We start from the raw sequence: 14,015 nt of genomic DNA on the forward strand, positions 1-14,015 counted from the left end.
TCTTGTGTGCTTTGCAGATGTACAGATTTTACCTTTGTGTTTTTAATGGTCAAGTAAAGTTCAATGGAAGAGCAGCCTGCATGCGTTTCACATAGAACAGCTTCAACAAGAGTGGACACTAAAAACAGAGAAGATCTACATCACACAATGCTCACTGCACAAATGCGCTACAGATAGGGCTAGGCCACACAGATATTTTTCAGTGTTTTGACAATATTCATTAGCTCTGAAATGGTATAAAAGGGTAATGTTTTTCATTTAGATCAGCGTTATTATATTAAATCATGATATTTTTAATATTCAATAGATATATATCGCCCAGCAATAGACACTATTACCGCTTGAACAACTTTACCATGCACATACCTTGTAAAAGGTTGTGCAGGTATTTTGTGGCAGAGCTGTCCCACGTTGAAGATGGCCTGAGATCAAGACAACCAAAAATATGCCTCTCAATTATAAATGCAATACAGAGGAAGTGTTAAGGAATTCTGGCTGTGCTAGAGAGGTTTCTTGAGGAGCATTCAGAGTTCACTTACACAAGCTTAGCCATCTCATTGGAGATGGATAACTGTAGTGTCATAGGACGTATTCCAGCCAGTTTAAAGTGTCTCACTCTGAAAGGAAGCTGCAGGAACTTCTCAAGAGGAGTCCTTACACTGAGAACAAAATACTTTTGGGTGAATCTCACAAAAACATTTCTATGCCACATTTCTGCCCAAAAAAATCAAAAGGTTGTATTTTCAACCTGGATAATTAAGATTTTTTACATACTGAAGATATTTTCAAGACATTTACACTACAGTAAGACAAATTAATTAAACTCAAGGTTTTTTCTTCATTTAAATCAGCATAAAGGCATTACAAAGAAATATTCCATGATTACAGGTGGGTAAAATTACAGATTTTCTGATGCACTGCAATCTTCATTTAAACTATCTTGATTCTTCCCAATCACAAGATCGCTCTTTTACTCTATGCGCAAACCTCTAATATAAAAAGTTGCTTGCATTTGCAACCAAATTTCACGCTATGCGACTAAAAAGTTATATTTTTGGCAACTGGCTGGTAAAATGTTCAGATTTCACTCACTAGTGATTGTGTATACAGCAGCAAAGTAATTTCACTGGATGAGTTAAATTTCTTCTGTGTAATGTGTGTCCAAAGATGAGATCCAACTGATTTGTCAATTAATAATGTCTCTTTTAATACCCTTTCTGTTCTTTACTGTCAATTGTTATAGGGCTAAATTAAAAAATTCTGACAGTGTGACTAAGTTGAGTCTCCTTTACAGATTCCTTTCATCAGGCTCCTACTGATTAAACCACAGTCATCTCTTGGAATTTCTCAAGGCAAACAAAACAACTTGCATTTTCCTACAATCAGAGAGTATTACAAGAGATCAGATTTTATACAGATGGAAAACTGATCAATTGGTCCATAATAATTATGAAAATGTACCATAGCTCTTCCATAATATCCATAATTTTAACAATATTTGTAATGAGACCATGGTTACTAACCACTACCATAGTTAAAACAGTTAGTGTTATTACAGTAAAGCCATGGTAAATGTTTGTATGTGTTGTAATGTGTTCTTTGTCAGTGCGGTTTATAATGTGGGGGCTGTTTGTTTTATTTAGTTAGTTAGTTAGTTAACGAAGGCTATTCACATGGCAAATAAGGGTTCATCAATACATATTTGCAATATTAGATAAGACAAATTAAGTTCATACAAGATAAAAACTGTTCAGATGATACTTTTTAAAAATATCTATTAAACAAGTCTCTGTATAAAAGCGTTGTCTGATAGTTCTAAAAGTTTTACAATTCAGCAGACAGTGCTTGATGGTCATAGGAGTTTGGCAAGGTATACATATGGGAGGACTACATTTCAGTACCAAGAATTCCTGTTGATACACATTGGGGAGAGTTTCTGCCTTTTTTAGTTGTGCCAATGCCATAGAAATAGTTGGTTTTTCCAAGGTTTTTCCAAGGACAGGTAAAAAATGATACGGTCTTATGTTGTACAGATTGGTGTTCAAGTTCTCCAAGTATGGTTTAATCCATATTCCAAAAGGTTTGATTGCTTTTGGTCTAGCTTCATACAGATGAGAACATTCTGGTTGAAATACTGGTGTAGAGGCCAGATTACTTAGATTCGCTTTGAGTTTGACTGCGTATTGTAAATCCAGTTTCAGACGTCTATTCTGGAGGGAAGGTTCACAGGCTTCTATATAAAGGCTTTGAATGGGACTTGTTCTGAAGGCTCAAAGAGCTAGATGTATTCAATGGTGGTGTATTGTGTCAAGTGTTCCAATGTATGAATTGCTTGACCATACACAATACTCCCGTAATCCAGTCCTGATTAATGTTCTGTGGAATCATTGACCTCAATGATTCTGTAACGCTTTCAAATGGGTTTGTCAATCCCCTCCACATTTAAAATAAGTCTGTGCGGTGGAGAATTACCACACCTGCTCTGTGCTCATGCTGCTCTATCCATTGATTGTGTTGATAAATGGTCCAGGTAGCGCGGTTTTATTCCGCTTCTGAAGCGAGCAAAATGCGCTCCAAAACATACGTTTAAGATGACAGGGGAAGGCTCATTATTATTGACAAGGAAAGAACTAACTGACTGGTCTATGAAACTTTACGATCCCCTGCCATCCTACGCTTTTAGAAATTAGCTTGCGGTGCTTGCTACATTAAATAAGTTTGACAGGCGTGTTATACGGTGACGTCACTGAGTATGTGTATGTATTAATGTGTGTATATGGTGGGGACTCTTTAGCAGTGTAGAAAGTGTACATCTGATTGGTGCTGGCAAGCATTATGTTTGTGTCAAGAATGAACCAAGTGAAATCTCATCAGCAGCTAAATGAAAATTGGGGAAACACTATGAAAGATAATATCACAATTATTAACTGAAAACATTTTTGTTCTTTTCTAAAAAGCTGAAATGTGACCAAAATGATGAAACTAATAAAATATAATTAGAAAGATGAATATTTTCTTAATGCATCTAGTTATGTTAGGACATCTACCTTCCAACTAATTCTGGTAAAGTATTTCTTCCTTATGTAAGCGAAAGGGACATTATAACGGAAATATACCCATGAGTCGATATCGAAATAGAATCAAGAGCTTGTGAATCAGAATCAAATAGATTCAGGAAATCGGTATCAATACCCAGCCCCAACCATGATGTACAAAACACAATGTTTTTTGCATCACAGTAACGACAATTGTTAGGTTTAAGTGCGCTTAATGGTTAGTAAATACGAGAAAACTACAAAATCTTGCATACTCCTCTGCCCTGGTGATGATGCGATCTCCATGGTCGACTAAGAGGCACAATGCCTGACCGCTGGTTGTCCCCTGAAAGACAGACTCCACCACAGCCCGACACCAACTCTTCAGATCCGGACTGAACACCACACACACCTGCCATAGTACACAAAAAAATTAATTCTCATAAAATGGCATCACTTAAATAAAGCCATCATTTCAACCATAGCTCACACATTTAATTCCAATGTACACATTTCAGGGCCTGATCAGATGGAATTAATTATTTAGGGATGCACCGATATGGAATATCTGGGCAGATACCGATAATTTAAAGCTCATTTTGACCATTAAAATACTTATATTTTATTATTTAACCTTGAATTGTTAGCTAATGAATTAAAAGGTTCTCATTTGGAAAGTGTATAATTTAAAAGCTGGGAATTTGGACTTTTGCTATTTAAGGTTTGGCAGATGTAATACTAGAAATGTGCCTTGATTACAGATGTATGCTGATTTGAATGAAAAATAAATGACAATACACTTGCATAAATTGTTTGGTGCACGTTTATAGGAGTGTTTACGGTAATCTTGATTACTCAACAGAGAGTAAGGATCTAGCAGACTTTTTCACCACAGGCTTCACTATGTAACAATACATATTTTGAATTCCATGCCATTACTACAATGCAACCCACAAAATTACATGTTGTTGTCATCTATCACCCCCCAGGTCATCTGACAAGCTTTCTTGAGGAATTGGATGTCCTGCTGTCCTCCTTGCCAGAGGCAGGCCACGTGGTTCTTGGTGATTTCAACATACACCAAGACAAACCCCAGGCCATTGAACTGAATACTCTTCTGGCCTCATTTGACTTGGAAAGACTACACACCACAGCAACTCACAGGTCGAGCAACCAGCTGGACCTCATTTTTACACGTAAATGTACCACCTCTAATATTCTTGTTACACCTCTACATGTCTCTGATCACTACTTTGTTCAATTCAACATGATTCTCCCATCCATTGTAAAACCGACACCACCTCTGGTTTCCTTTCGCCGTAACCTCCGTTCCCTCTCGCCTTTCCACTGATGTCTCTGCCTCTCTTCCCACAATAAATGTATTTTCCATGCTTGATGTAAACACTGCCACAGACACACTTAGCTCTACTTTAACAACCTGTCTAGACAACATCTGTCCTCTCTCCTCTAGACCAGCACGGACTACACCACCCAGCCCCTGGCTGTCTGACGTCCTTCATGAACATCGGACTGATCTCAGGGCAGCTGAGAGGAGATGGCGGAAATCTAAAGATCCAGCTGATCTAGGTAAATATCAGCTTCTGCTTGCAACTTTTTCAAATAATGTTAAAACTGCAAAAACTTCATATTACCAGACCAAGATCAACAGCACCACAGACACTCGTAGCTTGTTTAGAACATTTAACACACTTCTCTGCCCTCCCCCTCCACCACCTGACACATCACTGACAGCAGATATATTAGTTTTTTATTGATAAGGTTACAGCCATCAGCACTACATTCACAGCACCACATCCTGTCAAACACCTGGCTCCTGTATGCAACCCTTCTTTCCCTATGTTCTCTCCTTTAACTGACCCTGAGGTCTCTAAACTCCTCTCCAACCACCCCACAACCTGTTCCCTTGACCCCATTCCATCACACCTTCTCCAGGCCATCTCTCCGTCCATCCTACCGGCACTTACACACATAATTAACACATCCCTTCTTGAAGGCACTTTTCCCAATACATTTAAGCAGGCTCGAGTATCCCCACTGCTGAAAAAACCTGCACTTAACCCCACACAGATAGAACACTACAGACCAGTCTCTCTCATCCCATTCATGGCAAAAACACTTGAAAGGGCAGTTTTCAATCAGATCTCCGCCTATCTCTCACAGAACAAGCTGCTGGATGACAATCAGTCAGGCTTCAAAAGTGGACACTCCACTGAGACTGCCCTGCTGTCTGTCATCGAGTCGCTGAGACAGGCGAAAGCTGAATCCAGATCATCCGTTCTGATTCTGCTGGACCTTTCTGCTGGCTTTGACACAGTCAACCATCAGATCCTTCTCTCCACCCTCTCTAAACTGGGTATCACTGGAACTGTGCTTGACTGGTTCAACTCTTATCTCTCAGAAAGGTCCTTTGAGGTAGCATGGAGAGGGGAAGTATCCAAGCCACACCAGTTACTTACTGGGGTACCACAGGGATCAGTGCTTGGGCCACTTCTCTTCTCCATATACACAACATCACTGGGACCCATCATCCAGTCACATGGTTTCTCTTACCACTGCTACACTGATGACACGCAACTCTACTTGTCTTTCCAGCCCAACGACACCACAGTGACCGCTCGAATCGCTGCCTGTCTGGCAGACATCTCAGCCTGGATGAAGGAACACCACCTTCAACTCAACCCTGCCAAGACCGAACTCCTTGTCTTTCCAGCCAACCCGGCTGTTGAACACAACATCATCGTGCAGCTGGGTCCAACTACAGTTTCGCCTTCCAAAACGGTCAGAAATCTAGGGGTAACCATTGATGATGAGCTAAATTTCACAGACCACATTTCAAAACTGCAAGATCATGTAGATTTACACTCTACAATATCAGGAAGATAAGAACCTTCCTCTCTGTACATGCCACACAACTGCTCGTTCAGTCCCTTGTCATAACTAGACTGGACTACTGTAACGCTCTCATTGCAGGCCTTCCTGCATGTGCTATTAGACCTCTCCAAATGATCCAGAATGCAGCAGCACGTCTGGTCTTTAATGAACCTAAGAGAGCACGTTACACCACTCTTTGTCTCTCTCCACTGGCTGCCGGTTCATGCACGTATTAAATTCAAGGCCTTGATGCTGGCATATAAAACAGTCACTGGGTCTGCTCCAGCATACCTAAAAACATTTATGCAGAGCTACGTTCCCACCAGAAGCCTGCAGTCGGCTAAGGAACGTCGCCTTGTCGTACCAAAACAAAGAGGCACCAAAACACTTTCCCGGACTTTCAGTTTCATCATACCACGGTGGTGGAATGACCTTCCCAATTCAATCCGGGAAGCTAACTCACTCTCTATCTTCAAAAAACGGCTAAAAACACATCTTTTCCAAAAGCACTTAACTGGTCACTAAAAAAAATAAATTATTATTTACATTTCTTGTTGCACTTAAATCTGTTTTGTATACTATTCTGATGATAGTGAAACTTTGTAATATGGCACTTTTTGTACCACTGTCTCCCTAAGATGGTTCGCTGTTGTTCTTCCTCTTTTGGAAGTCGCTTTGGATAAAAGCGTCTGCCAAATGAATAAATGTAAAATGTAATAATGCATTAAACCAAAATGAAGAGATAAACAGCATGTAAACAAAACACACAATAATACTCTGTATAACCCTCTGGGGTCGACGGACGAACCGGCGAGTCCTGCTGGATATTTTCGTCATTACAGCAGAAACAACTTAAAATACTCCGTCATTTTGGGGCATACAGATAAGTGTAAGACATCATTAGAGACGAGTCTACTTTTATTTGTGTACACTCACAATAACAACAAAACCTTGTGCTTTTGTAAAATAAAAAGGGTGAGCTTTCAGCAGTCTCTGTGTTCACGACCATATATATCTGAAACACGTCACAAAAATGAACTGAAACTCCGTGAATACTTATCACACAAACATGAAACATATGTCTAAAGAAAGCTTAAAATGTCTAATTTAAATAAAACAATTCAAATTTAAAACAAATATTCTCCTGCAATGTAATCTGTATGAAATAAAGCGCTGAAGGCGCAACTGAAAAAAAATCACAAATGTCAAGGCGTCAAAACTTCTCCAGGGCCCAAAACACCCAGACCCCAGAGGGATAACTACACAGAGTATACAAAACTCATGTATACTCTGTATGCACAAACCGGGGTTTTTAAGCGAATATTAATGTAAAAATGCTTGTTGTGTGTCATTCAGTTGAACCCGGGAGTCTGAGTGTCATTGAGCCGCACCGTCGAATGTCAACCAGGTCCTGTCTAGAAGAGTGCATAAAGCGCTCTGATGCGCGCTGTCAGCAGACGCTCGTGCCAAACTCCGTGAAAATATAAACAAACATCTCCAATTTTTTAACACTAAGATGGGCCGATACAGATTTTTCTTAAAGTGCCCTTTGCCATACTTTTGCAAGTCATTTGCTGCAGTTATGTTTATGTCCCACACCATAAAATTACAGTAACACTTTACAAAAGGGTTCCATTTGATAACATTAGTAAACAACATTACTGTAGTTAACATGAACTAATGAACTTAATGCTAGTTACAACATATACCAATACATTTTTTAAATCAAAAAGTAGTATTAGTTCAATGTACATTAATCTAACCTTTTACAATTTTATTAACTAACAATTATGATTAATTAATGCTGTAAAAATACATTGTTCATTGTTTGTTCATGACACTCAATGCATTAGAAATGAAACATCTGTGTTGTGATACCAAAAGTCCATTAAATTGTGAATTGCTAACATTTATTTGTTTTGAAACAGTTATTAATAGTTCTGTTGTCAATAGCAAAAGGTCACTGTGACATACTCATAAGCAGTAAAAACCATGAGAGCATCACACACAGTAGAGATACTTTCAAAAATAAGAAAAATAAGTCCATTTAAGCTCTAAAACAGCTCCAGTGAGAAATCATTAATATCTATGATTTGTTTACGGTATTTGGCATCTTGTTTAATGCAAATCACACATTTTTAAGCAGCCTCTTTATCCTCTTCCTGCTCACTGTGCAGCGAGTCAAAATAACTACCATAATGACTCTAGAAAATGGGCAACTTAATATTCATACATTTGTAATTCTTACATTTTTTGAAACAAAAATCATGTCTGAAAGTTTACATTTGTGAACACTTAGAATTGCCGATTCTAGGCAAGATTAGCCGATCACAGATTTAAGATGAATATCGGCCGATTTTAATTGGTGGCAATCGATCGGTGCACCCCTAAAATGAACTGTAACAAATTATTGGCGGTAATTCCATTATCGGCACGATAATATTTTTATTTCCTCGGTTATCAGCTGCCCATATACAGCTGTGGCCAAAAGTATAAGCAGTAACATAAATTTTGTGTTTTGCAAAGTTTTCTGCTTCAGTTGTTGTGTTGTTGATTCACATTGTTTCTAGATTATTGTGCAGAGTGAAAAATGCAGTTGGACAGTTGACACATGGCTTAATGGTCACTTGTCACTGCTCCAGTTAATTGTAGAGCGTGGCCCTCCCCGAATGTGCACAATGGTACGTGTCCAGGAAGGGAGCCGGTAACCGCAATACCGCCAACAGAACCAATCCATGCCACTGACCGAAAGCATGTGGCCACCATGCTCGCGCTCCACTGGCGTGAGGTACCGAGCAGCTGGAAACAGAGGCTGGAACTCCGGGCTGCAGCGGCCACTAGATCTTACCTGAACAAACGCATCTCTGTGCTGGCTGACCTTCTCACATCCGCTCCTATCAAGCGGTGACACCACGTCTACTTTCAGAAATATCACATTCCACTTAACACAAATTATGTCAACCTTTTTAATATTTTAAGAAAATTTTTTATTTAAATAATTGCCAGAGTATGATTAGGAAATGACGCACAAGCTGATACAAAGAAGGTGAGCACACTTTGTTGAAAATGGTAGAGCTTTAACTACTGTTGTGTTTTACTTGTCTGTAGCAGGGATCGGTTCCGTTATATTGATGGTATTGTAGTTACCAGTCCCTTCCTGGACACGTACCACTGTGCAAGTTCGGGGAGGGCCGCACTCTACAATTAACTGCAGCAGCGACAAGTGACCATTAACCCATGTGTCAACTGTCCAACTTCATTTTTTAACTCGATTGTAAAATGGATAAAGATAAGCCAAAGTAAAATCTATTGGCACATAGACAGGGGTGCCCCCAAGGGGTGGCCACAGCCACCACTGTATAAACGATGATTTTTATGATTTTTGCAGTGGGTACTATTAATTTGAATACATAATGTAAATTCACAATAGTTCGTGAAGTGAAATAAAATAAAACACCCGCTGCAGCTACAAAAAAGATTGTAGATTGATTTGCTCCTGCGCCACCACCAGAGTTTCACTGCCCCTCCCCCTCTCCAATCCCGTCGCTGACTGCTCAGTCAGTGCAAGAAGCAGGACTGACTGACTGATTCCACCACAGGAGAGCATCTACACTTTTAGGAGAGACGACAAACGGTTACGGGTATGTATGCCATAACAGTAGTGGCTTATAGTGAAGACATGAATGTATGTTCTAAGTTAACTTTTCCTCAGTAAAGTTTTTACAGTGTTGAATTAACATTAGCTGAAATTAACGCTAGCGCTGATAAGCTGCAAAGTTAGTTTACTAGCTATGACTAGTCACACTGTGCTATATCAATTTGCAGAGGATTAAGAGAAAATCGACAAGCATCTCAAATGTTTTTAAGAAGAAATGTAGCACAGGGTAGTGTAGGTCTGAGGAAGAAGGCAGGTGTGAGAACACACTTGAAGATTATGTCCAAAGTGAGGCAGAGCAGCAAGCCAGTGAGCAGGCAGAGGCTGCTACAGGGGATCTTGCAGAGCACAGCGAGGAACAGGCAGAATCAGTGATGGGTCCTGGGCCAGCAGGTGAAGTTAAATACACAAGACTGTTTAGGTTACCCGTGTTAATGAAATGGATGCTATGTCCTGATGTGACACACACACACACACTCAACACCAGAATAGAGTTCTCTTTCGCACTTGAACGAACAATAACACACATAATTATGTCAAAATGTCGGTTTTGTCGAGTATTCTCATAAGAGCTGTCTTAAATAACGTCTTAAATGAACGTAAAGAGTTGTGAGAAAATGAGATGCCATGTTAGGCAGCGGCAGATCTTAAAGTCACAGTAGCCTAATAAACAAAGTTGCTGTGATGTCTGTTATTAATGTTAATAAAAGAACAAAGGTATCAGAAAATTGTAGCTTTAATAAGAATTCATCTATATATCATTTATTTACGCAGGACAGAATGTTTGATAACTTTATTCAATTTCTATATATTTCCTATCTGACAGGTAGGAAGGCCACAGGTAAATACAACATTTATTCTAATGGGTTATGTGAATATTGTTTTCAGTTCACTTAAATTAAAAGTTGTTATTTTCCATAGCCTAATAAATGTTGAAATTGATATAGCTTTCAATTATACTGTAATGTTGAATGTCTATCATTAATGTTTTAAAAAAGCAATTTCATAGACATCAGTATCTGTATTAATATCGTTCATTCATAAAAAATGGCATTTCAACAAATATTTAAAAAAATACTGTCTTTAAGTTGTTCAAGTTGTATTATTTACATTGAATTATGAGTCATGATATTCATATTCTGATGTTATTCAGGCTAGTAGTAGAGCTGGAAGAGTCTAAATAGAAATGTCTACAGACCTAAATTTCAAATGCTATTAATAATTACTGTGGAGAGGGGCTATTATTATATTATTGTTGTTATTATTAGTAGTTGTTGTAGTGTTTTAATGTAGGGTCTAATGTTTTGAGGTGTATCAATCAACACACCAGTTGTTTTGAACTTGCTGGATTACAAACCGCCATCAAAATGACAAGTTTAATTACATTCCAGCTGCTGTAAGAAGAGGCTACAAACGTTTCGACTGGAAAATTTTTAACCAAAAAAAGTTACGGACTGCAGCTTTAAAGTCATATTGTTACATTAACCAGAAACAAATGTAAACAAGTATAACACACATAACACTGAATTTTTTGTTTGTTTTTGGTGCCACCCCAAGATTTTGCTGTGGCCTCCACTGGCCACCCCTATTAAAATTTTCTGGGGGTGCCACTGCACATAGATGAGAAAAAGCAACTGCCAAATGAAAAGGGATTGCCAAATGCATTTTTAAAACGCTATTTAAAAGGTACACTCAAAAATTATTTATTAATGTGCTATTTAATTGCATTTTAAACTAATTAAATACCCGTTTTATTGATGCACAATTTTATTGTTAAATATAAATTACATTTTTAAACGAATTACATAAACATTTAAATGCGCCTATTTATTTGTCCATTTATAAATTGGTTCATTCACATTTTTATTTTCAAATTAACAGATTTATCATTTATTCATTCATCCTTTTTAATCTGTACTCTGCGGCTGCCAACCTGCTGTGCGTCCTCAGTGAGCAGTTCTCATTCTCACTATTGATGCGGCTCGTAAAATCAGATGTACTTCAAGCTTGTAGAAGTCAGTGATTTAGATGATATTGCCTCTACAACCGTTGAATGTACTTAATGAACATGGGACGATCTCTCTGCCAACTTGCGGCTCGTATGGTAGGAAAATCCGTACTTTCATTATAGAATTCACGTACACGTCAAGGTGCATTATTACGTAAAAAAAAAATATTATAATTAAAATCGCAAATATCTAACATGTTAAATCGATAGACTTAATAATTAAAATGATAGTTTATATTATGTGGAATATTACCAGTACATATACTGATGTAAAAGTCAGAGAAAATGCCTGTATAGATCAGACGGAGATGTGGTGCATCAGGATGATAGGTTGTCTGTTTAAAGCGCGGTTGTCTGAGTAGTCCTTGCATTTTTGCTATTTCTGCCTTGTCAAAGCTATTGTGTGAGAGGAGAAATGGAACCTCTTTGTGTGCTTTCAAATCACAGCCAAGTGTGTCTGTCAGTATGTAATATTTAGATTCTTATTGAATTCTACTTCATTGATATTCGGTTCTTGGAGTCATGCAAACCAACGGACGAGATTCTGCTTTTATGGTGTCAAAGAAAATGCAAAGCGGTACGAGAAACTCGGAAGCTTATCAGACATATGTACGTTAAATAGCTGAAACAAAGCACTTTTTATAAAAACCCAAAATTCACCATTTGTTTTTTCAGAAAAACAACATGTGAAATGATCAAAATGTGATAGCCTTTATGTAGACTCAGAGTTCATATATGTGCACTTTCCTAATGACTTCAGCATTGATTTAGATGAGAAGCTTCGCGTGAGAGCAAATGTTTTTTTTACACTTATTAAAAAAAGAACACATTGTTAATTTCAAAATCATAACTTGAAGTTAGCTTATTTTAACCCACATTTGCAAACGTTTGTGAAAAGAAAATATAAATGTCATACTTTATATATTTAACTTAATTTATGGGACCTAATTTACAAGTAATCGATTACGTTTTTGTTTTGTTTTTTGGGATTCGACTAAACACGTCCAATGAGCTGCTACAGAAAGCTACACCAGAAAGAGAGACAGAGATGGCAATTATCACAAATTTACTTGAGCTGATTCTGAAATTAGGATAGAAAGACAGAGTTAACTCTGTACATGTTAACATGAATAAATGTGTTTGGGAATTACCCACATTATGAACGTGGAATTTGCAGAAATTAAAATGTGTGTGCAACACCCCTGCTGAATTTCAGGCCATGGATGGACATATGACATACCAGCCCCTCCTTCAATTCAGTTGGTTTTATTTTTTGAACATCCAGGTCAACCTCATGGTAGAAAAGGTTCATTTTAACCGTCAGGTTTTCATATTGCTCTGGATTGTCCGGCTGAATACTAGGTCCTTTCAGAACTCGACCCCACAGACGTCCTGGGTCTTCAATCTGACAGAGGAACAACAGGGAATACTTTAATTTCCTTCATAACAACCTATATGCACTTATGAATCTATGAAAGCCAGAATAGTTTTCAACAATATGGATGACTTGGGGCAAGAGCTGCATGCCAGCTGATGAAACCAACACTTTCCCAAACTGGTCAGTTTTACTAGACTAAATCTCACAAACTTCATTGTGTTTTGCAAATTCTGCTGATTTAAACTTGCAATTAAGGTAAGGTTATCCATCTAGCAAACCTAGATGAGGTTTGAGGTTATTGATGTACAATTTCCAGTTATTAATGCAAATTAAATATAGTATTTTTTTAATTATTATTGTGAAGAACCATGTATTAGTTTTATTACTATTAGAAGTATTATTTTGTGGTGGAGCCAGTGAACAAGTTGGCAGGGTAAGTAAAAATCTCAACTACTGGGCAAAAACCAGGCCCACACAAAAAAAAAACACTGTCTTTTCCAGCAAATGCCATTAGAGTTTAAACAACATTTTGATTATGAAGTGTGAATGGTAGCAATACGTATACAAGACGTAAAGATGCAGCATGCATGAATATTAGATATGATACAGTACATTATACAGAAAAGGTAATCCGGACATTTTACAGCATTTTAATGAGTATCATGTGTGAAAATGAATTGATAGCACTGTAACTCAGAGTAACTGAAAATTTGCAATGCAGAGTTAGGCTATACATTCATTCTGATACATGATTGATCGTGTAATGTAGTGCTCTACCTTGATTATTTGTATTTCTAACATTTCAGCAATTTCCAATTGTAAACCTGCAAAAAAAGCACAAATGTGACAAAACACTTTATAATGCTCATCCTTCACATCAACATTAATGATTTACCAGCACATTTAACAGCACCTTTACACAAAATGTACTATGGTAGCAAGCCAAAATAGTTATGTGGTATTAGCAATGACTGATAGAAAAACTAAAATAATACAATTACTTATATAATGTATTATGGTTTTACAGTAACAATAGCTGTTGCTATT

At 37.8% G+C, this 14,015-nt stretch overlaps 1 protein-coding gene across 1 annotated transcript in view; it reads right to left on the reverse strand.

Moving 5' to 3' along the window:
- tdrd12 (tudor domain containing 12) overlaps window positions 1-13,769 on the reverse strand; it is a 60,102-nt gene extending 46,333 nt beyond the window's left edge. The window contains exons 1-6 of the mRNA XM_052119366.1: window positions 13,746-13,769; window positions 12,831-12,995; window positions 3,311-3,447; window positions 540-659; window positions 367-422; window positions 33-118 (exon numbers count right to left, since the gene is read on the reverse strand). Coding sequence (XP_051975326.1) covers window positions 33-118; window positions 367-422; window positions 540-659; window positions 3,311-3,447; window positions 12,831-12,995; window positions 13,746-13,769 — 588 coding nt within the window. The remainder of the gene's footprint in view (window positions 1-32; window positions 119-366; window positions 423-539; window positions 660-3,310; window positions 3,448-12,830; window positions 12,996-13,745) is intronic.
- Window positions 13,770-14,015: the final 246 nt, after the last annotated feature.

The sequence above is a fragment of the Xyrauchen texanus genome, chromosome 46 (assembly GCF_025860055.1).
Source record: "Xyrauchen texanus isolate HMW12.3.18 chromosome 46, RBS_HiC_50CHRs, whole genome shotgun sequence".
NCBI lineage: Eukaryota > Metazoa > Chordata > Actinopteri > Cypriniformes > Catostomidae > Xyrauchen > Xyrauchen texanus.